Source organism: Pristiophorus japonicus, chromosome 22 (assembly GCF_044704955.1).
Source record: "Pristiophorus japonicus isolate sPriJap1 chromosome 22, sPriJap1.hap1, whole genome shotgun sequence".
Lineage (NCBI taxonomy): Eukaryota > Metazoa > Chordata > Chondrichthyes > Pristiophoridae > Pristiophorus > Pristiophorus japonicus.
Window position 1 is genome coordinate 7483831 of NC_091998.1, and position 25969 is coordinate 7509799.

The window sequence follows — 25969 nt, forward strand, 5'->3', positions numbered from 1 at the left end:
TTGGCTAATAGTTCCCAGGAATGCTAATTGGGGCGGTCCCACCCCTGCCTGGGCTAAGATCAGCTGACCAGGACAACCCGGGGATCAAACCTGGGACCCTCCGTTTGTGTGCTCCGTCACACGATGCCCTCGATTCACTCCACACAAGGACACTCAGAATGTTGAGCATTCCCCGTGGGGTGATCCCGCCCAACCCGAGTTACTTTTCTGTTGCAGGGTAATCCAGATGATCGACGAGAATAAGGAACAGCTCAGAAATCTCTTCCGGAATTACAACATCCTCGATGTCCAGCCGGCTGTAACCACCAGGCCGGCAAACGATATGACATCTTTACAGGTAATGCTTTAATCCTGCTGCTTGGCGTTAATATGAGTAGCAGCTTTTCTGTCATGCAGGGAACCCAAGCTGGGAAAAGAAACCTTTGTATTAAAAACATAAAATGCTGGAAATACTCAGCGGGTCAGGCAGCATCTGTGGAGAGAGAAACAGAGTTAGTGTTTCGGGTCAATGACCCTTCATCAGAACAGATTCTTCAGGATCACTGAAAGGGGGGAGGGGAGGAAAGAACAAAAGGGAAGGTCTGTGATCGGGTGGAAGGCAGGAGAGATTAGAGAGACAAAAGGGATGATGAGCCGAATTGAATCGGTAAAGGCAGGAGTTAGAGAAAGGCTAGTCTAGATGGGGTGTGAATGGCGGGATAATGACCAGCTGCCATAGAAACATAGAAACATAGACATAGAAAATAGGTGCAGGAGTAGGCCATTCGGCCCTTCTAGCCTGCACCGCCATTCAATGAGTTCATGGCTGAACATTCAACTTCAGTACCCCATTCCTGCTTTCTCGCCATACCCCTTGATCCCCCTAGTAGTAAGGACCTCATCTAACTCCTTTTTGAATATATTTAGTGAATTGGCCTCAACAACTTTCTGTGGTAGAGAATTCCACAGGTTCACCACTCTCTGGGTGAAGAAGTTCCTCCGCATCTCGGTCCTAAATGGCTTACCCCTTATCCTTAGTCTGTGACCCCTGGTTCTGGACTTCCCCAACATTGGGAACATTCTTCCTGCATCTAACCTGTCTAACCCCGTCAGAATTTTAAATGTTTCTATGAGGTCCCCTCTCATTCTTCTGAACTCCAGTGAATACCATTGGAGACAAAAGGGGAAAAATAATGTTTCTGAGCGTTAAACGGCCCAATATGGCGGGCAGGTAGCACCCAATCATAACCAGCCGCCATATTGGTAAAGGCCAGAGAATCGGCATGCATTGGCCATGCCTGAAACAGCATTAGCTCCTTTATATATGTGAATAATCCACCTGACTACCAATCTTCCACCCCCCCCCCCCCCCCCCCCCCGACATAGCCGCGAGCATCGCCGCGAGCATCGCCGCAGGCCGATATTCAGCGTCACTTTGCCGGGGGGAGCTGCTTCTCGCTCTTCGCCGCTCACTCGCTTCATGGAAACGAGGCCCAGCGCCCAATATCGGGGGTGCCTCGGGCCTCACTGTTCAGGGTCCGGGGATCGCACCACGCACCCCCACCCCAACAAATAAAATAGGAGCATCCGAACTTCTAAACCATGGTTTACTGCTGCCTTTTTTTTTTAAAAAAGATGTGCGGCCCACACATGAGTCAATAGTTATAGTTCTTCTTGCTGGGATGTGGTGCGTTATTTTCGTGATGTTATTTTTCCTGTTGCACATCGAGTTGTTGCTCACGACTGGCGAGACACGTGACTCCCAGACCCTTGTCAGTGCACTGCAGTTGTTTCTATACTGGGCCTCGTGCTCCGACTGATACCATCACTCACTGATACGCAGGTCTCACGCAGTCAGTGGCGGCATTGGTTTAACACACGGGCAATGAAGACCCTCTGGTCCATCAAGGCCATCCCACACCCTTGCCATAACCTTGTGCATCACAACATATACACTCTCCACCTGCACCCCAAACACTGTGACCTCCAAAATAACAGATAAAAAACCCAGCTCAGTTTGAGGAAGAAAAAAAAATATGGGAAATTAAGCCGCGTTTAAGATGATTTAAAGGAGTTGATAGTAGATAGAGAGAAACTCCTCTGATGGGGAGAGTCCAGAACAAGGGGACATCACCTTAAAATTAGAGCCAGGCCGTTCAGGAGGGATGTCAGGAAGCACTTCTTCACACACAGGGCAGTGGGAATCAGGAACTCTCTCCCCCAAAAGCTGTTAAGCCTGAGGGTCAGTTGAAAATGTCAAAACTGAGATTGATTGATTTCTGACAGGTAAGGGTATATTAAGGGTTATGGGTGTGCAAAATGGCTGCCGTGTTTCCACAGTGACAACACTTCACATTGGCTGTAAAGGGCTTTGGGACGTCCTGAGGTTGTGAAAGGCGCTATAGAAATGCAAGTTCTCTCTTTCTTCCCCTTTTGCAGATGTCGACAATTATCTTTCTTTCAATTGTCGGAGCCAGCAGGGACACATTAACGCACTGATCAGCACAGCACGGCACGTGCTCAGGGATATTTAAGCATTGATGCGTTGAAGGGGAAGCTGGATAAACATGAGGGAGAAAGGAATCGAGGGAGATGGAGAGGGGTGGGAGGGGGCTGGTGTGGAGCATAAACACCGGCACGGACCCGATGGGCCGAATGGCCTGTTTCTGTGCCATACACTCGATGATATAAATACAAGTGGTGTTGAGGAGCTGCGAGCAAAGACTGAACGTCCACCGTTGTCAATTTAACCAGGTTTTTGAAAGTAGAACTTACTTAGAAAAAGAAAATAAAGAAAGATGAACCGATTAAGGTCTTTAAGATTATGAAAGAGTTCGATAGGGTAGACTTAGAGATGCTTCCACTTGTGGGGGAGACCAGAACTCGGGGCCATCAATATCAGACAGTCACTGATAAACCCAACGGGGTATTCAGGAGAAATTTCTTTACCCAGAGAGCGGTGAGAATGTGGAACTCGCTGCCACAGGGAGGGGTTGAGGCGAATAGTATCGATGCATTTAAGGGGAAGCTGGATAAACACATGAGGGAGAAGGGAATAGAGGGTTATGTTGATGGGGTGAGATGGAGAGGGATGGGAGGGGGCTGGTGTGGAGCAGTGGGCCGAATGGCCTGTTTCTGTGCTGTACATTCGATGTACTATGATATGATCTGCTTTGTTATTAATACAGTGTGTAAACATTCCACGGGTATATATCTTCACACATTTTATAACACGTTTGTGATTGGATCAGGTGACGTTGGTGGGGGCATTGAGAAGGGGCCACAATTATTGTTGGTGCCAAGGACCCCAAGAATCTTGAATCAGGCTTTGAAAGGAAAGGTTCAGCAAATTAGTATTGTGATCTCTTGTCAGAAAATGTGTTAATCTTATTCAGTAGAGCATTAAATGAGGACAACCACCAGATATCCCACCACGGCAGCTGGGGAATTTAAATTCAGTTAATTACATAAATCTGGAATTAAAAAGCTAATGGTGACCATAAAACTACCAGATTGTTGTATCTGGTTCACTGATGTCCTTCAGGGAAGGAAATCTGCTGCCCTTACCCAGTCTGGCCTAAAGGTGACTCCAGACCCACAGCAATGTGGTTGACTCTTAACTGCCCCTCTGGAATGACCCAATGAGACACTCAGTTAAGGGCAGTTAGGGATGGGCAATAAATGCTGGCATTACCAGCGACGCCCATATCCCGTGAAGGAATTGCTCGATGAAAAAAGACAAAGATCCATCTCGTTTGCCTTCTACCATCCTGGTAGTCGTGATGATGCAACGATAATGGAATTACAGACTAATCACAGCCTCTATCAATTAGTCTACAATTAGTCAATTAATAAACATTTATAATATGTATAATATCAGCAGGTTGGGGCCTTAAAGGAGGAGCAGCATGGAGCGTACCACGTCAAGGTACAGCGCGTGCTAGTACAGGAGAGTGACGAATGGTTTGGACGTCACCAAAATCCAGGTTGCTGATTGGAGCGTGGGCAGGTACAGCAGGAGCGGCGAGGTCGGGGCGAAGGAGCGGCGAGAGATTATGGAGCGACATGATCGGGGCCCGGGAGAGACGTGAGTTCAGGGCCCAGGAGAGGCGTGAGTTCAGGGCCCAGGAGAGGTGTGAGTTCGGGGCCCAGAAGAGGCGAAGGCCCTGGGGCAGCACGGGCCCAGCCCACACTGCGATATGTGCGCGCACTGGGTCCGTGCAGCAGAGCTGGTCTCCAGTCATCTTGGTTAACCCTTGCCCCTGGACCAAGACCTAGCTCTGTCAAGCCCGTGTGGCGGCTGGTGTGCAACGGCCACCCCACGTTAAAAAAAATCCACGCACAGGCATCTTCCACCCTTCAGGATGTAGTTCGGGACTTGGAATATTAGGTCCTTCATTGAAACACCCTTTTTGGCGTGGAAGCAAGTCATCCTCGATACGAGGGACTGCCCATGATGATGAAATGTATGTACTGTCACAACATTGCAACAATGACTACACTTCGGAAAGTGATGCATTGGCTGTGAAGCGATTTGGGATGTTTTGCGCCACTATATAAATGCATTCTTTCTTTCTTTCTTTCCCGTTTTTACAGATGGCGATAATTATTCTCGCAGTCTTGCTGTTCCTGGCTACCATGCTGTTCATCTTTATGAATTGGTATTACAGGACAGTGTAAGTGCCTTATTCACATTTACAGTGCTCACGGTTACAAAAGTAATTGACAATGAAATAAACTGCTGGGTGCACGCGCATTCGAGACGGGAAATGAGTGCGTGGGGAGGTGGGGGGTAGGAGAGTAGGGGAGGAGGTAAGGGGAGCGGGGGGGGGGATTTCCTCGAAGCTGTTCCCAGTTCACCACCGTAACTTTGCGAGTTTCCAGCGGGTTACAGGGGAGTTATGGGAGCAGCTCAAAGGGACATTCCTGGCCTTTCTCCCTGTTAAACGTACGTTGGTCAGCGTACAGACACTCAAGTCACTCGCTGCAGAACAAATTCCTTTTTTTTTTTAAAAGTACAGCAGCATCACAGCAGTCCATTCCGACTATCGATAGACTCAGTGACTGGGCAAAACTGAGGCAAATGGATTTGACTGTAAGCAAATGTGAGGTCATCCACTTTGGACCTAAAAAGGATAGAATAGGGTACTTTCTAAATGGTGAAAAGCTAAACACGGTGGAGGTCCAAAGAGACCTGTGGGCCCAGGTACATCGATCACTAAAATGTCAGGAACAGGTTCAGAAAATAATCAAAAAGGCTAATGGAATGCTGGCCTTTATATCGAGAGGACTGAAATACAAGGGGGTAGAAGTTACGCTGTAGCTATACAAAGCCCTGGTTAGACCACACCTGGAGCACTGTGAGCAGTTCTGGGCACCACACCTTAGGGAGGATATATTGGCCTTGGAGGGAGTGCAGCATGGGTTTACCAGAATGATACCCGGACTCCAAGGGTTAAATTACCAGGAGAGATTACACAAATTACAGTTGTATTCCCTCGAATTTAGAAGGTTAAGCAGTGATCTGATCGAAGTTTTCAGGATATTAAGGGAAGCAGATAGAGTAGATAGAGAGAAACTGTTCCCGCTGGTTGGGGAGTCTAGGACTAGGGGCATAGTCTAAAAATTAGAGCCAGACCTTTCAGGAGTGAAATTAGGAAACACTTCTACAAACAAAGGGTGGTAGAATTTTGGAACTCTCTTCCGCAAATGGTAATTGATGCTAAATTGTTCATTTTAAATCGGAGATTGAGAGCTTTTTGTTACGTAAGAACATAAGAATTAGGAACAGGAGTAGGCCATCTAGCCCCTCGAGCCTGCTCCACCATTCAAAAAGATCATGGCTGATCTGGCCGTGGACTCAGCTCCACTTACCTGCCCGCTCCCCATAACCCTTAATTCCCTTATTGGTTAAAAATCTATCTATCTGTGATTTGAATACATTCAATGAGCTAGCCTCAACTGCTTCCTTGGGCAGAGAATTCCACAGATTCACAACCCTCTGGGAGAAGAAATTCCTTCTCAACTCGGTTTTAAATTGGCTCCCCCGTATTTTGAGGCTGTGCCCCCTAGTTCTAGTCTCCCAGACCAGTGGAAACAACCTCTCTGCCTCTATCTTGTCTATCCCTTTCATTATTTTAAATGTTTCTATAAGATCATCCCTCATCTTCTGAACTCCAGCGAGTAAAGACCCAGCCTACTCAATCTATCATCATAAGGTAACCCCCTCATCTCCGGAATCAGTCTCTGTACCCCCTCCAAGGCTAGTATATCCTTCCTTAAGTAAGGTGACCAAAACTGCACGCAGTACTCCAGGTGCGGCCTCACCAATACCCTGTACAGTTGCAGCAGGACCTCCCTGCTTTTGTACTCCATCCCTCTCGCAATGAAGGCCAACATTCCATTCGCCTTCCTGATTACCTGCTGCACCTGCAAACTAACTTTTTGGGATTCATGCACAAGGACCCCCAGGTCCCTCTGCAGCGCAGCATGTTGTAATATCTCCCCATTCAAATAATATTCCCTTTTACTGTTTTTATTTTCCAAGGTGGATGACCTCACATTTTCCGACATTATATTCCATCTGCCAAACCTTAGCCCATTCGCTTAACCTATCTAAATCTCTTTGCCGCCTCTCTGTGTCCTCTACACAACCCGCTTTCCCACTAATCTTTGTGTCATCTGCAAATTTTGTTACACTACACTCTGTCCCCTCTTCCAGGTCACCTATGTATATTGTAAACAGTTGTGGTCCCAGCACCGATCCCTGTGGCACACCACTAACCACCGATTTCCAACCCGAAAAGGACCCATTTATCCCGACTCTCTGCTTTCTGTTAGCCAGCCAATTCTTGATCCATGCTAATACATTTCCTCTGACTCCGCGTACCTTTATCTTCTGCAGTAACCTTTTGTGTGGCACCTTATCGAATGCCTTTTGGAAATCTAAATACATCACATCCATCGGTCCACCTCTATCCACCATGCTCGTTATATCCTCAAAGAATTCCAGTAAATTAGTTAAACATGATTTCCCCTTCATGAATCCATGCTGCGTCTGCTTGATTGCACTATTCCTATCTAGATGTCCCGCTCTTTCTTCCTTAATGATAGCTTCAAGCATTTTCCCCACTACAGATGTTAAACTGCCTTTTGTCTGCCCCCTTTTTTAAACAGAGGCGTTGCATTAGCTGCTTTCAAATCCGCTGGTACCTCCCCAGAGTCCAGAGAATTTTGGTAGATTATAACGAATGTATCTGCTATAACTTCCGCCATCTCTTTTAATACCCTGGGATGCATTTCATCAGGACCAGGGGACTTGTCTATCTTGAGTCCCATTAGCCTGTCCAGCACTACCTCTCTAGTGATAGTGATTTACTCAAGGTCCTCCCTTCCCACATTCCCATGACCAGCATTTTTTGGCATGGTTTTTGTGTCTTCCACTGTGAAGACCGAAGCAAAATAATTGTTTAAGGTCTCAGCCATTTCCACATTTCCCATTATTAAATCCCCCTTCTCATCTTCTAAGGGACCAACATTTACTTTAGTCATTCTCTTCCGTTTTATATATCGGTTTACAGGATAAGGGCAAAAGCGGATATGTAGAGTTAGATCGCAGATCAGCCAAGATCTCATTGAATGGTGGAACAGGACGAGGGTCTGAATGGCCTCCTCCTGTTCCGATGTTCCTATGACCTGTTCTGCTCCAGCAGTTCTGTGATATTTAAATGGTGAATCTCTCTCTCCCCACTGACTCCCACCGGTACTCTTTATTCAGGGAGAGGCTGGCAGGGGGGATACAGGGAGAGAGGAGGTTTAAAATCAGCAGTGGGAGCCAGGACTGATGTTGGGAGGAAGGGTCACCAGGGTGGGAGGAGCTGAGCAACAGCTGAGAGGAACAGGCTGGTATAAGGCAGAGAGAACAGAGGGAGAATGTGGGTACGAGCCGATATGAAGGTGAGAGTTTTGTGGACATAATCGAATGCGAATTTAACGCTCGTCGGAAATGAGTGGTGTCTTTCTTGGAGTGGAATTTTACAGGGGGGGGGCGCGGTTGCAGAAATTTCAGCTTAAACATAAAACAGGCTGTAATGTATGTACTTGTGAGGATGCTCACAGGTTTGTAGAGCTGTTGAGTTGGGAGTGGCTTAGCCAGTCACATGATGTTCACAAGACTCAATAAAACCCCAGACAGTTGGGTTCGGGGGATCCACGATGGGACAGGTGGTTGTGAGCCTGGTGGATGAACCGGTAATGTGTTGTGTGATTGTTAAACCTTTGCTAATAAACCAACTAGTTCTTAATAGCACTGTATTGCTATGAATTCTTAAGCAAAGAACCCATGAAGAAATCCCTCCCAAAAACCACAAGGCGGAGACCATAGTGACCCATGATGCATCAGCGGTGGAAGGCAATGACTAGTCCTCAATTCTCATTTCCTTCGTCTCCTCCTCACCCAGAATGCAGTTTCTCTGTTCGACTGGAGACTTGCCCTCTTGGTTAAAATGGTGAAGCAAATACAGCCCCTGGTTATACACCCCGCCCAATCTTCCTCCATCGATGTCAGCGGAAAGGATTCCCCCGCCAAAGTTAAAAGTCCCTTCTTGGCATTTTACGCGAGTGTGTACAACTGTGCGGCGGTGGAATGAGCTTCTGTTACTGTGACAGCAAAAAGACCCAGTTCAAAGGGCGGAATAGTTCCTGGCAACGCTTCTGAGTGGAGCTTGTGCCCATGAAATTTAAACTGTTTTATCTGCGTCACGTAGAGTATGCCTCCAGGATAAGTTGAATAAAACAAACTTTTTTTCCTTTAAGCGTGGAAAAAAACAAGTAACACAATCCCACATGACCTGCATCCTCAATGACCCACAGATCACGTCTCCTGTAGGGAGGGTCTCCATTCAGCTCAGAGGCAGTGGGGGCCCATCCCACAAACTGCACCTGTGTTGAAAGCTGCTTTTACACTGGGTTTAGTACACTGCCGGGGTCCGAGGAGGCAGCAACCCCAGAGTAAACTTGTCAGATTCCCCTCGGTGGGCCGCTGGGAAGAATCGGTCCAAAAACACACGGGTCTTCCTGGCGGTGGGCATCAGCGAATCCGGCAAGTTTACGCTGGGGTCAGGAGTGCGACACTAAATGTCTGTAAACCCCTCTCGGCCCCCCCCCCCCCCCCCCACTTTAGTTGAGCAATTTAGCTTCATCTGTAACACAAAGCAGTTGAGTGCGTCTACGTTAGGAGAATGTCAAGGGCAGGACATCGAGTTTGTTCCTCCATCTCATCCAGACCAGCGTCCAACTGCACTTTGAACTCAACTGATGCCTTTGACCGGATTATTCTACGTTGACAGAGTATTAAAAATATTTGTTGCCCTTTGTGAGGAAGAAGAAATCTAAGATCTGTTTTGAATTTACTTTTTACAAAATTTATCCTCTCATTCTACTAATCTGACTCACCTCAAAGTGATATTCTGGCATTTTAGTAGTTCCATATCTCAATGCGATTCCTCGGAATCTGGACTTGAAGCACTTCTCTAATATCTCTTCACAGCTCATCTCCTTTACACTTGCAGTCAACAGGTCCTGCTCTTTTCTGTGCCCTCCCCAGTGTGTGTATGTCCCGCTTTTGAATGTGGTGATAAGAATTGCGCACTCTATTCCAAATACTGAAAATGTCTCTCTGTTCGTTGTCAACAGACACAAAAGAAAGTTGAAAGCGATTGTAGCAGGCTCCACCGGTAAGTACTGCACTCAGAGAATTGTCAGTGTCTTGAAGCACATTACACGTAAAAAGATTGGCTCAGGTAGGTAACACTCTAACTTCGGAGTCAGGAGGTTGAGGGTTCAAGCCCCACTGTAGACTTGAGCACATAATCCAGTCTGACACTTAAGTGCTGTTCTAAAGGAGTGTTGCATGGTCAAAGGTGCCCTCTTTTGGGTTAGGATTACAAAGGATATATAGCCCAGCCAGTCCATGCCGGCATTTATGCTGCACTCCTCCCATCTTTCCTCACCCAACTCTCAGCATAACCCTCTATTCCCTTCTCCCTCATATGTTTATCCAGCCTCCCCTTAAATGCATCTTACACTATTCGCCTCAACCACTCCCTATAGTAGCGAGTTCCACATTCTCACCATTCTCTGGGTAGAGGTTCCTTCTGAAATCCCTATTTGATTTCTTGGCGACTATCTTATATTGATGGTCTCTAGTTTTATGTACCTGCACTTACAGTTTCAAGGAGCGGTTTGATTGAGCCCCTCGGTTTCTCCGCTCTCTCCACCCTTCTACTCATAGTCTTTGTTTTTCCTTTCACAATGCATCACCTTACATGTCTCTGCATAAAGTGTATTTGCCCCTTGTCCCATTCTGCTAACCAGTCTATTCCCTCATGAAGACTTTTACCGTCCTCCTTGTGTGCCACCAGTAAATTTCAGTATCATGCTCACTGCTCAAGACCAAATCATCTGTACATAAATTGGGAATAAAAGTGGACCCACTGATTCCTGGGATACATTACTGTCAAACCTTTGTCAATCTGAGAAACTCTAACCCTGTTTTCTATCCTGCAGAGGGTTATCAATGTTAGTACGAGATCCTGTCCGTCTGCCCTCTCGGGTGGATGTAAAAGATCCCATGGCCCCATTCAAAGAAGAGCAGGGAGTCATCCCAGTGTCCTGGCCAACGTTCCTTACTCGATCCACACCACAAACAAACAGATAATCTGGTCATTCATTCACTTGTCGTCTGTGGGACCTTGCTTTGTGCAAATTTGCTGCCGCATTTTCCTTCAACAGGCCATTGCTGGTCAAGCACATTGCCGCTGGCAGAGGATATGATAAAAGCAAATTCCTTCTCTTCCTTTCCACATTTTGTAGGGTATTGATAGAAGGCTTCAACAGATGGGTTCGTCAAACAGGTCCTGGTTTCCACATTTAGACACAAAGGGGTAGAGTTTCTGCTTTAGGGCCAATATTGTGCTCGTATTTCAAGGTGAAGTTATGGTTCAAGTTTCCACTCAAACATAAAAACTTCTGTTAACCAGTGCAATCGGGCAGTGTAATCGGGCAGTGTAATCGGGAGTGGTAATGTGGTACAGATTGATTAGTACAACTGAAAATGGGTTTCTCACAAAAAAAAAAGTGCTTTGAATCAGAGGGGCTGAAATTGACGTCCGCCCGAAACGGTGTTGACCGACCGTTTTTGAAGTCCTCTGGCTGCGGCAATAGATGCGGCATCCTATCTGGAGAAATTGGCGGCCTATCTGGAGAAATTCAGCTCCTGGAACGTTTTTTTCCAAGCAGGGCGCAAGTGGCTTCATCATGTGCGAGGGGGGGGGGAGGCGGAGCGAGCGTCTCTAGCAGGGCGCAAGTGGCTTCATCATGTGCGGGGGGGGGGGGTGGTGGAGCGAGCGTCTCTAGCAGGGCGCAAGTGGCTTCATCATGTGCGGGGGGGGGAGGCGGAGCGAGCGTCTCTAGCAGGGCGCAAGTGGGGCGGGACAGAGTCTCCGCTGCTGTCAGTCATCCGCGCTGATGGTGTCTTTGCGCTGGCGCGTCACCACGTCTCCCCCCTTCGGTTATCGAGGAGAGCCGCTGCGAGCTCTGCATCTTTTTCAGTTCGGCCCACCGGGCCACCAGGGTGGGTTTTGGCCGGGCCAGCGGCCTGGCAACCAAGATGAACACTCGAGCACCACTCCCATGGCTGCCGATTTCAGAGGCTTTTGGGACCCAGAGTGTCCAGTCCACCACCTGTGAGTAACCCGGTTGTAAGTAAGAGTAAATGACTTTGAAAATAAACTATACAGAACCATTTATAGACGGGGTGCTAGAAATAAGCTGCAAATTCTGTGAACAGCAATTAAACTCTTGAGTGACCTTATCCTGTGCTTCCTTAATAGCAATTGGACTTTTGAGACCTTAAAGAGACACTGCTCCATCTTAGCAGCAGATTAATACATAGTGTATTGCATGGTATAACATTGCTGTCCTTATAAAACAGCTAATCTTCTGGATTACCGTGAGCAACCCCTTGGGAGGATCCGCTATTTCTGCATTAAAACCCTCGTCAGTGTAATGATCATGGGCATTACTTGATTGGTATCCATCCCACATTTCCCTCCCCTCCCAATGGCACTTCTTGATCACTGGTCTGTGTTTGAGTTGTTGCTCCATTGCCAGCGGCTATGTTGAATGACCCATTGGCAGACTACTATCCACGGTTACCATAGTGACCATTGTAGCACCTTGGTCCAGGCCAACATCCCCAGCATTGAAGCACTGACCACACTTGATCAGCTCCGCTGGGCGGGTCACATTGTTCGCATGCCAGACACGAGACTCCCAAAGCAAGCGCTCTACTCGGAACTCCTTCATGGCAAACGAGCCAAAGGTGGGCAGTGGGAACATTACAAGGACACTCTCAAAGCCTCCCTGATAAAGTGCAACACCCCCAGCGACACCTGGGAGTCCCTGGCCAAAGACCACCCTAAGAGGAGGAAGTGCATTCAGGAGGGCGCTGAGTTCGAGTCTCGTCGCCGAGAGTGTGCAGAAATCAAGTGCAGGCAGCAGAATGAGCGTGCGGCAAACCTGTCCCACCCACCCCTTCCCTCAACAACTATTTGTCCCACCTGCGACAGAGACTGTGGTTCTCGTATTGGACTGTACAGTCACCTAAGAACTCATTTTTAGAGTGGAAGCAAGTCTTCCTCAATTCTTAGGGACTGCCTATGACAATGATGTATCACCTTGTTTAATGTAGCTTGGTTCCACTCTGTTTAACTGGACCATCTTGTTTGATATTTTGCTCGTTACATAGTTTTTCAGTTGAACTCATTTTCCGTTTTATTCAGCGTATCTGTTTGTATTCATGCCATTTCTCCCTCCTCATGACACTCTGGCCACGATGTCCCTCGTGATGTCTATCAACCATTTTCCGTTTCTTCCTCATTGTCTCTGTGCCCGACAGCCTGAAGGATCTAGACCCGAACGCAGCAGTGTACAAATCGCATGCTGACACGTTGAAACACAGCAGGCCTTGGATTCTGATGATGTGCTTGTTTTTCTGCGCAGGTAACCAAGGGTTTATGGACATACTGGACATGCCCAACACCAACAAGTACTCGTTTGAAGGGTAAGTCACGTGGAAGTTTGGCCCAGGTCAAGGGATTGATTCAGTGATGAGGAGGCCACAAGTGACTTGGGGCAGTTGTGGGACAAGCGGCTAAAATCCTAGGTACTTGCAGTGGATTTGTAATCCCAGTCAGTTTCTCTCCTTGCCGACCTTTTCATTCTGATCAGCAACGGGTTTCAGAATGCCATTGGGATCGGAGAGGAATTTTACAAGTTTTTTTCCCCCCCAATTGTCCTTTTAGATCAGGTTTTTGGCCTCTCCCAGGAGATGTGGGTAGGCAGTGTCTCAATCGTGATGCATAAGGTGTCACAATTGTATGCGATAGCCTGAATGGACCAGCTGATCTTTTACTGTCCAACATTTCTGTATGTTCTCCACTTAGCCCATCCTATAGTTGAAGAAAAGTAATTTGCAGGGCTACAGGGAAAGGGCAAGGGAGTGGGACTAGCTGAGAGTTGGCATGGGCTGAATGCTGTAACCATTCTAAGATTCTATAAAGTTGCTTTTGCATTGCTAACCGTAAAATGATTCTGATGCAACAGTAACTAGTGGGGTGCTACAGGGATCGGTGCTGGGGCCTCAACTATTTACAATCTATATTAATGACTTGGATGAAGGGACCAAGTGTAATGTAGCCAAGTTTGCTGATGATACAAAGATGGGTGGGAAAGCAAATTGTGAGGAGGACACAAATAATTAGCAAAGGGATATAGACAGGCTAAGTGAATGGCCAAACATTTGGCAGATGGAGTATAATGTGGGAAATGTGAGGTTTTCCATTTTAGCAGAAAAAAATAGAAAAGCAAATTATAATTTAAATGGAGAAAAATTGAAAAGTGCTGTAGTACAGAGGGACCTGGGGGCCCTTGTGCATGAAAGACAAAAAGTTAGTATAGTACAGAAAATAATCAGGAAGGCAAATGGAATGTTGGCCTTTATTGCAAGGGGGATACAGTATAAAAGCAGAGAAGTCCTGCTACAACTGGACAGGGTATTGGTGACGCCACACCTGGAGTACTGCATGCAGTTTTGGTTTCCGTATTTAAGGAAGGATATACTTGCATTGGAGGTTATTCATAGGTTCACTAGGTTGATTCCGGAGATCAGGGGGTTGACTTCTGAAGATAGGTTGAGTAGGTTGGGCCTATACTCATTGGAGTTCAGAAGAATGAGAGGTGATCTTATTGAAACATATGATAATGAGGGGGCTCGACAAGGTGGATGCAGAGAGGATAATTCCACTCATAAGGGAAACTAAAACTAGAGGACTAAAACTAAGTCTCAGAATTGAGAGGAGTAGGAATTTCTTCTCTCAGAGGGTTGTAAATCTGTGGAATTCTCTGCCCCAGAGAGCTGTGGAGGCTGGGTCATTGAATATATTTAAGGTGGACAGATTTTTGAGCAATAAGGGAGTCAAGGGTTATGGGTAGCGGGCAGAGAAGTGGAGCTGAGTCCATAATCAAATCAGCAATGATCTTATTGAATGACGGAGCAGGCTCGAGGGGCCAAATTCTATTTCTGCTCCAATTTCTTATGTTCTCATGCTGATGACACCAGAATCCTAGGACTTTGGGAGATATCTTCCCCCAAAAGTGACCAAAATAATTCTACCCTCAATGTAGTCTACTTGGTACTGAATTTCAGTAAGCCATTTGAAATTTTCCCTCTCTGGTTGAGGAGGATGAGGATAGGTTGAGCCTATATTCACTGGAGTTCAGAAGAATGAGGGGGTGATCTTATCGAAACATATAAGATAATGAGGGGGCTCGATGAGGTATATGATGAACTTACATTTATATTGCGCCTTTCACAGGAGCGTAAATTAAACAAAACCCGACACCGAGCCACATAAACTGGGTCAAAGAGGTAGGTTTTAAGGAGCGTCTTGAAGGAGGAAAGGTTTAGGGAGGAAATTTGAGAGCTTAGGGCCTGGGCACGGCTGCCAATGGTGGGGAGGTACTGGAGAGTGTATAGGGCTTTAATACCATTTATGGGAGAGTTTCCTGCTGTACACGAGGCACCAGTTACATTCACGGTGCATATGTCTTCTTGCAGGGCCAACCCAGTCTGGCTCGATCCTTTCTGCAGGAACCTGGAGCTCGCGGCTCAGGCTGAGCATGAAGACGACCTGCCAGAGAACCTCAGCGACATCACCGACCTCTGGAACAGTCCAGCCAGGACCCATGTACGTTCACTTGCCACAATTTGTCGTCTGATGTCCCCTTGTGCTGCTTGTTCGTCACCAACCTTCTCCCAAAGTGTCGTTGCAGTGAGTGCTTAGGAGAGCGAGGGCTTAGAGGTCCCTTGAGGATGGACCTACCCTGCAGGAATCTCTGACAAAGAAAAATAATTCCGTTATCTTATTCCAGTTGGCTGTGCATGATCTAAGACCCTGATTTCGTTTGGAAAGGATACAATTTAAAGGTGGGGGGGGGGGGGGAACTTTTATGCCTTCCCGCCCAGCGGGATGGGGGGTGGGAGGAGCATTGGGCCTTTAAATGGAGCGCCACTGCCTCGTTCCTGCTGGCATCCCGTGGACCACAATTTTAGCCAATGGCTCGTTAGCCTGTCGGCAGCAAGTGGGAGTCTCATACATTCTGAGCAGGATGGACAGGATAGATGCCGGGAGAATGTTAATCATGGAGCCCGGTCAACCCACAGAGACCAGTTCCTGAAGGGTGGTGCATGGATGTCACTCTCCTAAAACTGAGTCCCGACTTTGAAGGAAAGTGCTTGCAGCAGTCATGTTGCGTTACCAGTCAACATAGCGTTTACCAGAATAACAACCAGACCTCGCGTCAGATCACTATATCACCTCTGATAACTTACAATTGCAACCATTCCTTTGCAGGGTACATTTGGCCGTGAGCCACCCACCTCCAAGCCGGAAGACGATCGATACTTGCGTGCGGCCATACAGGAGTATGACAGCATTGCAAAATTGGGACAGATCATGCGAGAAGGTCCCATTAAGGTATGTTTTAATCCGCCTCCTGTTATTTTAAGTGCTTGTAAACCATTGCAATGTGTTGAAAAAGATGATTCTATAAGATGGGTCAGGCATGTTGGGGGCAGAATGAAAATCCTATTTGCTGTGGTAATTAATATTTTAGTAAAAATTTGGAAAAATGTAAACACATATTAGCGTAAATAAGGAGAAACTGTTTCCAGTGGCAGAAGGGTCGGTAACCAGGGAATTTTGCCAATGCAAGGTAATTGGCAACAGAACCAGAGGCGGCAGGACAATAAAATTTAAGCAACGAATTTTGTGATCTGGAATGCGGTGCCTGAAAGGGCAATGGATGCAGATTCAATAGTAACTTTCAAATGGGGAATTGGATAATTATTTGAAGTAGAAAAAAAATTGTGGGGGACAGAGCAGGGGGTGAAGTTGGGACTAATTGGATGACACTTTCGAATAGCCGGCACAGGCACAATGAGCAGAAAGGCCTCCTGCTGTGCTGTATTATTCTATTAAATGGTCAAGCTTTCTGAGAAGACTAGATTTCATAATGAAGCCTCCTCTAATTAGCTTCACAATGAGTGTTGTGATATTTACACGGGATTCGGACCCCAGTTGAACAGCAAGATAGGGAGACTGTCGCAGCGAGAGTGTAGCCGAGCTCTCGAGCACCGATGTGTGTTTCACCTGCTGTGCATTACCCCAAGGGCTCCCTCTTGAAGGTGGTTCTGGATGACTACCTGCGGCTGAAGAAGCTGTTTGCAGCTCGGCTGGCTCACAAGTCCACCGGGGATCAGTCGTCTGTGCTGGAGGTATACCTGGTGTGAAAACCAGCCGGTGTGCAGTGTGGTGTGTCACTCTTTTCTTTGATTGCCTGGGAGTGAAAACTGGGTGCGGTGAGTTCATGAGGCTTGCGTTGTGAATCATGGTCCGGCTGGAGGAGAGCACAAGGCACTAATCTAATTGAAAGGTGCAAATTACATCCTCATAAATCGTTCTTTGCATCTGCCACCTCCTTCCGAACTCCCCCAGGATTAGATTGCAGCCTCGAACCTTTACGTGAATCCGTTCTCCTTCAGATTACACCCTTGCAGTTCGCTGCAGCTATCCTTGGTTCATTGTGCAAAGCTCATAAATTCACTGTTTCTTAAAAAAATATGATGCTAACTTTGATTCACTGTCGAGGCTTGTGAATGTGAAATGCCAGTGTGCTCCCCATCTTAGTATCACACCAAATCATTGACTGATGATATGCTCGTTCTGTAGCTCCTTTGAGAAACTGTCTACAGTTGAACGATTCCTTTTTGTGACACAGAATTTCACTGTGGTTACAAACCACAAACGTATCCAATCAATGTCTTCGGGATCAATGTCAAGACATGAGCTGCATGTGCTAATGTTAATATCGAGCACTGCTTGCAGAAAGTGGACGTTATTGCATTAGTTAGTGTACACAGCAACTGACAATTATAGTAAATACATTTATTGCCCATTCACATGGGACCATTATTACACACACCACACGCTATTTGTGTAAGTCATGTTTTTAAGGGATAAATAAGACAATGTAGCATTGCTCGCTGCCTTGTGAAATAAGTGGATCAAGATATTTGCCGTGCAACTAAACTTGAATATTAGCATGTTGCCCTCAACACATTCGTATGAAATTCTTTGGTCCACTATTTTATTGGAGGTGTTAATGTCAGAGGAAAGCAGGCACTGCACGTTCACACAATACTAACAGATTGTAACTCGGAGCGCAATTCTGGCTGGGATTTTCCCACTGGCCACAGGTAGCGGTTAAAATCGCCGGGCCTCATTTAAATGCTACCGATTCACTTCTCACCCGGACCCGGCAAGAAGTGGGGGCACACAGCACAGGGAATCTAGAACTAGGTGCCGCCCATTTAAAACGGGGATGGGGAGGAATTTCTTCTCAGAGGGTCGTGAATCTTCGGAATTCTCTGCCCCAGACAGCTGTGGAGGCTGGATCATTGAATATATTTAAAGTGGAGACAGATAGAAACAGAAAATAGGTGCAGTAGTAGGCCATTCGGCCCTTCGAGCCTGCACCACCATTCAATATGATCATGGCTGATCATGCAACTTCAGTATCCCATTCCTGCCTTCTCTCCATACCCCTTGATCCCTTTAGCCATGAGGGCCACATCTTACTTCTTTTTGAATATATTTAGCGAACTGGCCTCAACAACTTTCTGTGGTAGAGAATTCCACAGGTTCACCACTCTCTGGGTGAAGAAGTTTCTCCTCATCTTAAATGGCTTACCCCTTATCCTTAGACTGTGACTCCTGGTTCTGGACTTCCCCAACATCGGGAACATTCTTCCTGCATCTAACCTGTCCAATCCAGTCAGAAATCTATATGTTTCTATAAGATCCCCTCTCATTCTTCTAATCTCCAGTGAATATTAGCCTAGTCGATCCAGTCCTACTTCATATGTCAGTCCTGCCCTCCCGGAAATCAGTCTGGTGAACCTTCGCTGCACTCCCTCAATAGCAAGAATGTCCTTCCTCAGATTCGGAGACCAAAACTGCACACAATATTCAAGGTGTGGCCTCACCAAGGCCCCGCACAACTGCAGCAAGACCTCCCTGCTCCCATACTCAAATCGAGGGTTATGGGAAGCGGGCAGGGAAGTGGAGTTGTGGTCATGATCTTATTGAATGGCGGAGCAGGCTCGAGGGGCCAAATGGCCGATTCCTGTTCCTATTTCTTATGTTTTTATAAGGCGACACTTGGCTCATTCCTCCCCCCCCCCCCCGCCCCCCACCCCATTTCCATGTAAGTGGCGTATGGGTGGGGGAGTTCAGGAGCGTCCCATGGGAGAGAAACCCAGGATAGGAGCGCTCGAGAGGAAACTCCTTCCTCCTTCCCTCCTGTCACTGACCTGCCGCCCCCCTCTAGCACTGGACGGAATGCCCTCCGGGCCCTATTGACGTAACACAACCCCGATTCGCTTAAATCCATGACGCTCCCATCTCATTTTCACGGTGACCACATCCTATTACTATCGGAGACTATCAGTAAGTGTCGCGACTCAAGTGGGTAAGTAAATCCAGTATGGGTAGGATTAAGATCAGCCCCACCTGTTGTGCATCTACTTTCAGTTTGTTACTTTTCCTTTCAGTACCAGCCCATCTCTCGGTCTCAATCCTGCTCAGAACTCGCTGTCTTTTACAACTTTACTCAGCGCAGTAGTTGGACCGTGCCACAACTATCACATAAACAAACGGACTGTTAGAAAATAAGCATTTTCTTATTAAACCAATGGTCATATATTAAATAATCGCCTTACTATTCCTCCCATGTTTCCTGCATGGCTAGAGGTACAAAATATAATGTTCCTTACTTTCCAAAGCATAATTGTACTTTTATTAAAGGGTACAGAGCCGCAGACTTTTGTCCCCTCCCACAGGCTCTTACCAAAGTCATAAAGTACATCTTCTGTGGCCATAACTGCGATAAGAACCTAACATAAGAATTAGGAGCAGGTGTCGGCCATTTGGCCCCTTGAGCCATTCAATAAGATCATGGCTGATCTTCTATCTCAACTCCACTTACCTGCACTGTCCCCATATCCCTTAATATTCAAAAATCGATCTCTATCTTGAATATACTCAATGACTGAGTCTCCACAGCCCTCTGGGGTAGAGAATTCCAAAGATTCACCACCCTCTGAGTGAAGAAGTTTCTCCTCATCTCAGTCCTAAATGGCCGACCCATTATTCTGAGACTGTGACCCCTGGTTCTAGACTCCCCAGCCAGGGGAAACATCCTCCCTGCATCTACCCTGTCAAGCCCTGTAAGAATTTTGTATGTTTCAATGAGATCACCTCTCATTCTTCTAAACACTAGAGAATATAGGCCCAATCTACTCAATCTCTCCTCATAGGACAATCCCCCCATCCCCGATGCATCATCACCCTCTGCCCTCTCAGCAACTTTGACACATTCCTCTCCTCTGTTGTTCACTGCCCTTGGGATTGCCCTTCAATGGTTCAACTCTTCCCAATGTAACCATAGCATCTTTAACAATGGCTCCTCTTCTCACCCTATATCATCCGTGGAGTCCGACAAGAGGCCATCCTTGGCTCTCTTTCCTCCAGCTGCTCTTCCACGTGAGCTGACACTGGTGTGGTGGTGACGTACAGCTCTGACTGTCCCACCAGCTCTCTCGGCCCCCGCCAGTGTCTCTGTGCCATCAGACTGCTTTCCGACATGAAGTCTTGGAGGAGCCTCAGCTTCCTCCAGTTAAACGTTGAGAAGATCAAGCCAACGGTTTCGGCCTGCGCTACCAACTCTATTTCCCCCTCCACCTCCCCACCCCCTGTCTCAGGCTGACACAGACTGTATGCAGCCCCCGCGTCCTGTAGCTGAGCCTCCAGCTCCACAGCCCTCTCCACCACAAAATCTGTGTACTCGCAAGCACTGTTCCTATCATTTCCTTTACAGTGCCAGTCGTGGCTCAGTGGGCGGCGCTCTCGCCTCTGAGTCAGAAGGCTGTGGGTTCAAGGCCTACTCCAGAGACTTGAGCACAAAAATCCAGGCTGACACTCCCAGTGCAGTGCTGAGGGAGTGCTGCACTGTCGAGGTGTCGTCTTTCGGATGAGACGCTAAACCGAGGTTCCGTCTGCTCTCTCAGGTGGTCATAAAAGATCCCACGGCACTATTTTGAAGAGCAGCGGGGGAGTTATCCCCGGTGTCCTGGGGCCAATCTATATCCCTCAATCAACATCACAAAAACAGATTATCTGGTCATTATCACATTGGCGCTTGCTTCTGAGAGGCAAGGCATACACGTTAATTAGCCTTAGAGGGGAATTTTTGTACATTACATCTGCTACGAGGAGGCAGCCGCCCACCACCTCCTTAACTTCGGTGATGGTGAAGTGGCCTCCCCGCAGCAGAATGCCCAGGCCTGAGGACCGGCAGTCGTTGCCTCCTGACCATACGGATGGTCCATGGGCCCACCATCGTGACCACTGCCGGTAACTGCTGAAGTGCAGCAGACCGCACTCCTGCAGGAACAGCAGGTCTGCTTTGACCTTGGCGAGATACCCCAAGGTGGAAACACATCGCGTCGTGGATTTTACGCCATGCACGTTAATAGATGCAATTTTTAAATCCATATTTATGTTACAGGTTACAGCAGAAGGGGGAGAGGGAAGAAATCAAAAACTGGCGGCCCATTTCGCTGCTCAATGCGGACTACAAGATCCTGTCAAAGGTCATCGTCAACAGGGTCAAGTCTGCTCTTGAGCTGGTGATTCACCCGGACCAGACCTGCGCTGTCCCCGGCAGGAAGATCTTTGATAGCCTGGTGCTACTCAGGGATACGATCGTCTACGTGCGGGACAGGGGGATGGACACCTGCTTAATCAGCTTAGACCAGGATAAGGCCTTTGACAGGATATCGCACACGTACCTGATGGACGTGCTCTCCAAAATGGTGTTTGGGGAAGGTATCCGCAATTGGATCCAACTGCTCTACAGAGACATCAGTAGCGCAGTTCTAAACAACGGGTGGGAAACCGAAAGCTTTCCGATCAGATCTGGAGTCAGGCAAGGCTGTCCCCTCTCGTCTGTCTATTTCAAAGAAGAGCAGGGAGTTATCCCCGGTGTCCTGGGGCCAATATTTATCCCTCAATCAACATAACAAAAACAGATTATCTGGTCATTATCACATTGCTGTTTGTGGGAGCTTGCTGGGCGCAAATTTGCCACATTACAACAGTGACTTAATTGGTTGTAAAGCACTTTGAGACGTCCAGTGGTCGTGAAAGGCGCTATACAAGTCTTTCTTTTCTGTGCAGCCCACACACAGCAATGTGATAAAGACCAAATAATCTGTTTTAGTGATGTTGATTGAGGGATAAATATTGGCCAGGACACCGGGGATAACTCCCCTGCTCATCTTCGAAATAGTGCCATGGGATCTTTTAGGTCAACCTGAGAGAGCAGACGGGGTCTCGGTTTAATGTCTCATCCGAATGACGGCACCTCCGACAATACAGCGCTCCCTCAGTACTGCACTGGGAGTGTCAGCCTGGATTTTTAAAGGGGCTGCGCGGACCATTCAAAATACCGTGCATCGCGGTTTTTGTATTGAAAAGCTGGCCAGCTGGCTGAGCGGGTTCCCTACGGCCCTGCATGGCCGCATAGCTTACCAGGAACATTGCTCGCAACTCCTCACTAGTGTTGGTGTGTACATTCCACAATTTCATCATTTATTCAGACACCGCAAGTACTATCTGCATGAAACTCTGAAGGTGATAAGATAACCGTTATTGGATTCCATGTTCTCAAAACAAATCGCGGTAAACAGACCTGAGACTGTAAATTAAAATGCCATAAATCCCATCTTCAGTAAACCTCTCAGGTATATTGGCTCAGAGATTTTTATTATCAGAAAGAAAGCCATTAGACAAATGCTTGTGCAGATTAGGTTAAATACAAAACAATCTCCATTAACTCACATTTCATGAATAACTGTTAACATCGTCATTATTGAAGCATTAATGCATTTTAGTCGTAAATTGCATCTTACTTTTTCAATGATCAGTTTATATATTTAAATGGCCTGAAAAGGTAATATATTCATTAATTCATTTTAGCTTATTCAATTATTCTGAAATCTGATTTAATACGGCTTCAATGTAGTGTAAAATCAGAACTAACAGTAATATTCCCATTTTAGTGTTGATCTTTCAGTTTAAAAAAAAGTTCTGCAAATCCATCATTGGGTGAAGAAACGAGTTGGGATACATTTATAGTAAACTCTAGCATCACAGTACAGCCTTTCCCATGATACTGCAGGTGCAGTATAACTCTGGGCAGGAGTGGAACGAGACCCTTGAAGGAAGCAGGTAGCACAATCGTCTCTGAGTCAGAAGGTTGTGGGTTCAAGTCCCACTCCAGGGACTTGAGCACATAAAAAATCTAGGCCAACACTCCCAGTGCAGTGCTGAGGGAGTGCTGCACTGTCAGAGGTGCCAGAAAAGTCTGTCTTTTCTTTTTTGCCATGGCAATAAAGAATGAACGAACTTGCATTTATTTAATGCCTTTTAAAACCTCCCCAAACACTTCAAAAAAAGAAAGTATTTAATTGGCTGTGAAGTGTCAAGATCCCACAAACAGCGGTAAGATGAATCACCAGATATTCTGGGGGTTATTTTTGAAGGTGTATAACGTCGGCTAAGACACCAGGAGAACTCCCTTGCTCCTCTTCGAATAGTGCCATGGGATCTTTCAACTTCAGCTGAGAAAGCAGACGGGACCCTCGGTTTAATGTCTCATCCGAAACATCAGGCTGGATTACATGCTCAGGTCTGCCGCTTGGGGCTTGACCCTGCGGTCTTCTGACTGGGAGCTTACTTGAACGTAGCTAGTGCAGAAATCCAGGCTGACACTTCAGTACAGTGCTGAGGGAGTGCTGCACTGTCGAAGGTGCCGTCTTTCGGATGAGACGTTAAACCAAGTCTGCCCTCTCAGATGACGTAAAAGATCCCACGTTACTATTTCGAAGAAGAGCAGGGGGCATTATCCCCGGTGTCCTGGCCAATATTTATCCCTCAAACAACATAACAAAACCAGATTATCTGGTCATCAAATTGCTGTTTGTGGGAGTTGCTGTGCACAAATTGGTTATCACCTCTCAGTTCTGGTATCAACGAACGCAGTGACTGAGAACATCTGTCTGGATTATTCTGAATGTCCCCCTGAATACAATCTTTTTGGGGCTCTCTCCAATGCCTCTCTACTGTTCCTGTAATATGGAGACCAGAGCTGTTCACAGTACTCCCAAGTGTGGTCTAATCAAGGTTCAATACAAATCTAACATAACTTCCCTGCTTTTCAATTCTATCCCTCTAGAAGTGAAGTCCAGTGCTTGGTTTGTATTTTTATGGCCTTAGTGCATGCCACCTTCAGTGATTTGTGTATCTGTATCCTTAGATCACTTTGCTCCTCTACCCCATTCAGACTCTCATTATCCAATCAGTGTGTGGCCTCCTTAACTCTTCCGACTAAAATGTACCACCACACGTATATTGAAAGCAGGAAACCTACCAGCAGTGTGAACCTGGGAGGCTGGTCATTGATGTCGTGTCCCAGGAGGACACGAACCTGCTGCAGGGTGAGGTCAGTGCTGGGGTCAAAAACCCGGCTGTGCCTCCAGTTCCGGTTGCCTTGACGATGATGTTGTAGAACGGTTTGGTTTCTCGGTCCAGGTCCCCGATCAACATTAATGCTTTTATGGATGTAGCTATTTGCACTAGCGAATGCTCTGATAGGCTCTCCGTGATCACATGACCTGATTGGTCCCCGTGGAGGATAAGCCACAGTCAGAAGTTTCTCTGGAATGTGTAATTGGAACTGAACAGCCCAAGTTCTGACTGACTTTACAAAGTCAGTAATTCGAGCCATTCTGACCCCAGACAGGACACAGCTCCCTCCCCCATCCCAGCACAAGTTCCTGACGCCCCGTCATAGATGGAGCATTGTGTGTGGGGTCACAGATTGTTTGGTGAGTGTCATGACTTCCAGATTTCATCCGCTCCAATGATGTCCCGAGAAATTGGGTGTGGGTGTAAAGGGGGTTGGAAGGACGTAATCCGTCTTCCCTAAGTTTCCCCTCTCCCCTCCGATCCCCTCTCCCGACCCCCCCCCCTCTCCCAGTCTCTTCCTCTCTTCCCCCCCCCCCCCACAGTCTCTCTCTCACTTCTTCCCCACCCCCCAATGGTCTCTCTCTGATTATTTTCTTCCCCTTCTCCCCCCCCCCCCCCCTCCCCACTGCAGCTGATTCCCAGCGACATGGAGGACGATGACGAGAAGCCCCCGAGCCGAGGAACACTGCGGTTCAAGCACCGGCACCCGGTGGAGCTCAAAGGGCCCGACGGCATCCACGTGGTGCACGGCAGCACCGGCACCTTGCTGGCCTCCGACCTCAACAGCCTGCCCGAGGACGACCAGAGGGTGCTGGTCAGGTCGCTGGAGACACTGAACACGGACAGCGGCAGCTACACGGACAGGAACGCCAGGACTGAGTCAGCAAAGTCCACCCCGCTGCACAAGGCGAAAGAAAGGCTGATGGACATCCCGCTGGAGATCACCGAGCTTTGACAGCGAGGCCAGTGTGTCGACCTTATAACACAAACGACCGACTGGGCTGAAGCTTAGCGGCACAGGAGTCGGTGACTGCAATGTTACCGTCGCGGGAAGCCTTCAGTACAGACAATGCTCTTTTTGGTCAAATAATGTACTCGGCTTCCGAAACAAACCACTGCCAGGGCCCCGAATGATTTTACTCCTGCACAACGGAAGATGTATGGAATTGTCCAGATGAATAAATGTGACAGAAACACCCATGTGTAAACAGACACCATCATCAGCTTGAACTCAGAAAGTGATATCCGTGCGTGTGTACCTGCGTGTGTGAAAACGTGTTCTGCAACCCCCATTTGTAGTTTATAATTTCAACAACTTGGTTATTAAAGAGATGAGGAATATTAACAAACATTCCAGTTGCAAAAAAAACGCTCAGTACTCAAAATGGGTTAATCGACGCCACTTCATTTCAGCGATCGTATAATTAACATTACAGACACAAAGGGCTAGACTTTCCATTATTGTGCAGATCGCCCAAAAATGGGCGTTATTTCCAGCGTTGGCGTTTATTTGAGACTGCCGATTATCGCCCATTTTCAAAACCCTTAGTTTCCACTTTATAAAATGGACGTTAAGTGGGTGGCAGCGATGCAAAATTTATGGAAAGTCTAGCCCCATGGCACTCTCTTTACTTCTTTCAACTGGCTTAAATAACACACACACGGGCCAAAGATCCAACGTGAGAGAGATACCCGACTCTGAACCAGGTATTACGAAA

General features: G+C 47.3%; 1 protein-coding gene across 1 annotated transcript in view; it reads left to right on the forward strand.

The window, feature by feature from the left end:
- The window catches only part of cdh23 (cadherin-related 23), a 211165-nt gene extending 185565 nt beyond the window's left edge, over positions 1 to 25600 (forward strand). Inside the window, exons 30-37 of the mRNA XM_070865557.1 lie at positions 217 to 337; positions 4576 to 4655; positions 9673 to 9713; positions 13042 to 13102; positions 15158 to 15287; positions 15954 to 16076; positions 16772 to 16876; positions 24883 to 25600. Coding sequence (XP_070721658.1) covers positions 217 to 337; positions 4576 to 4655; positions 9673 to 9713; positions 13042 to 13102; positions 15158 to 15287; positions 15954 to 16076; positions 16772 to 16876; positions 24883 to 25206 — 985 coding nt within the window. The 3' untranslated portion in view covers positions 25207 to 25600. The remainder of the gene's footprint in view (positions 1 to 216; positions 338 to 4575; positions 4656 to 9672; positions 9714 to 13041; positions 13103 to 15157; positions 15288 to 15953; positions 16077 to 16771; positions 16877 to 24882) is intronic.
- The last annotated feature ends 369 nt before the right edge of the window (positions 25601 to 25969 follow it).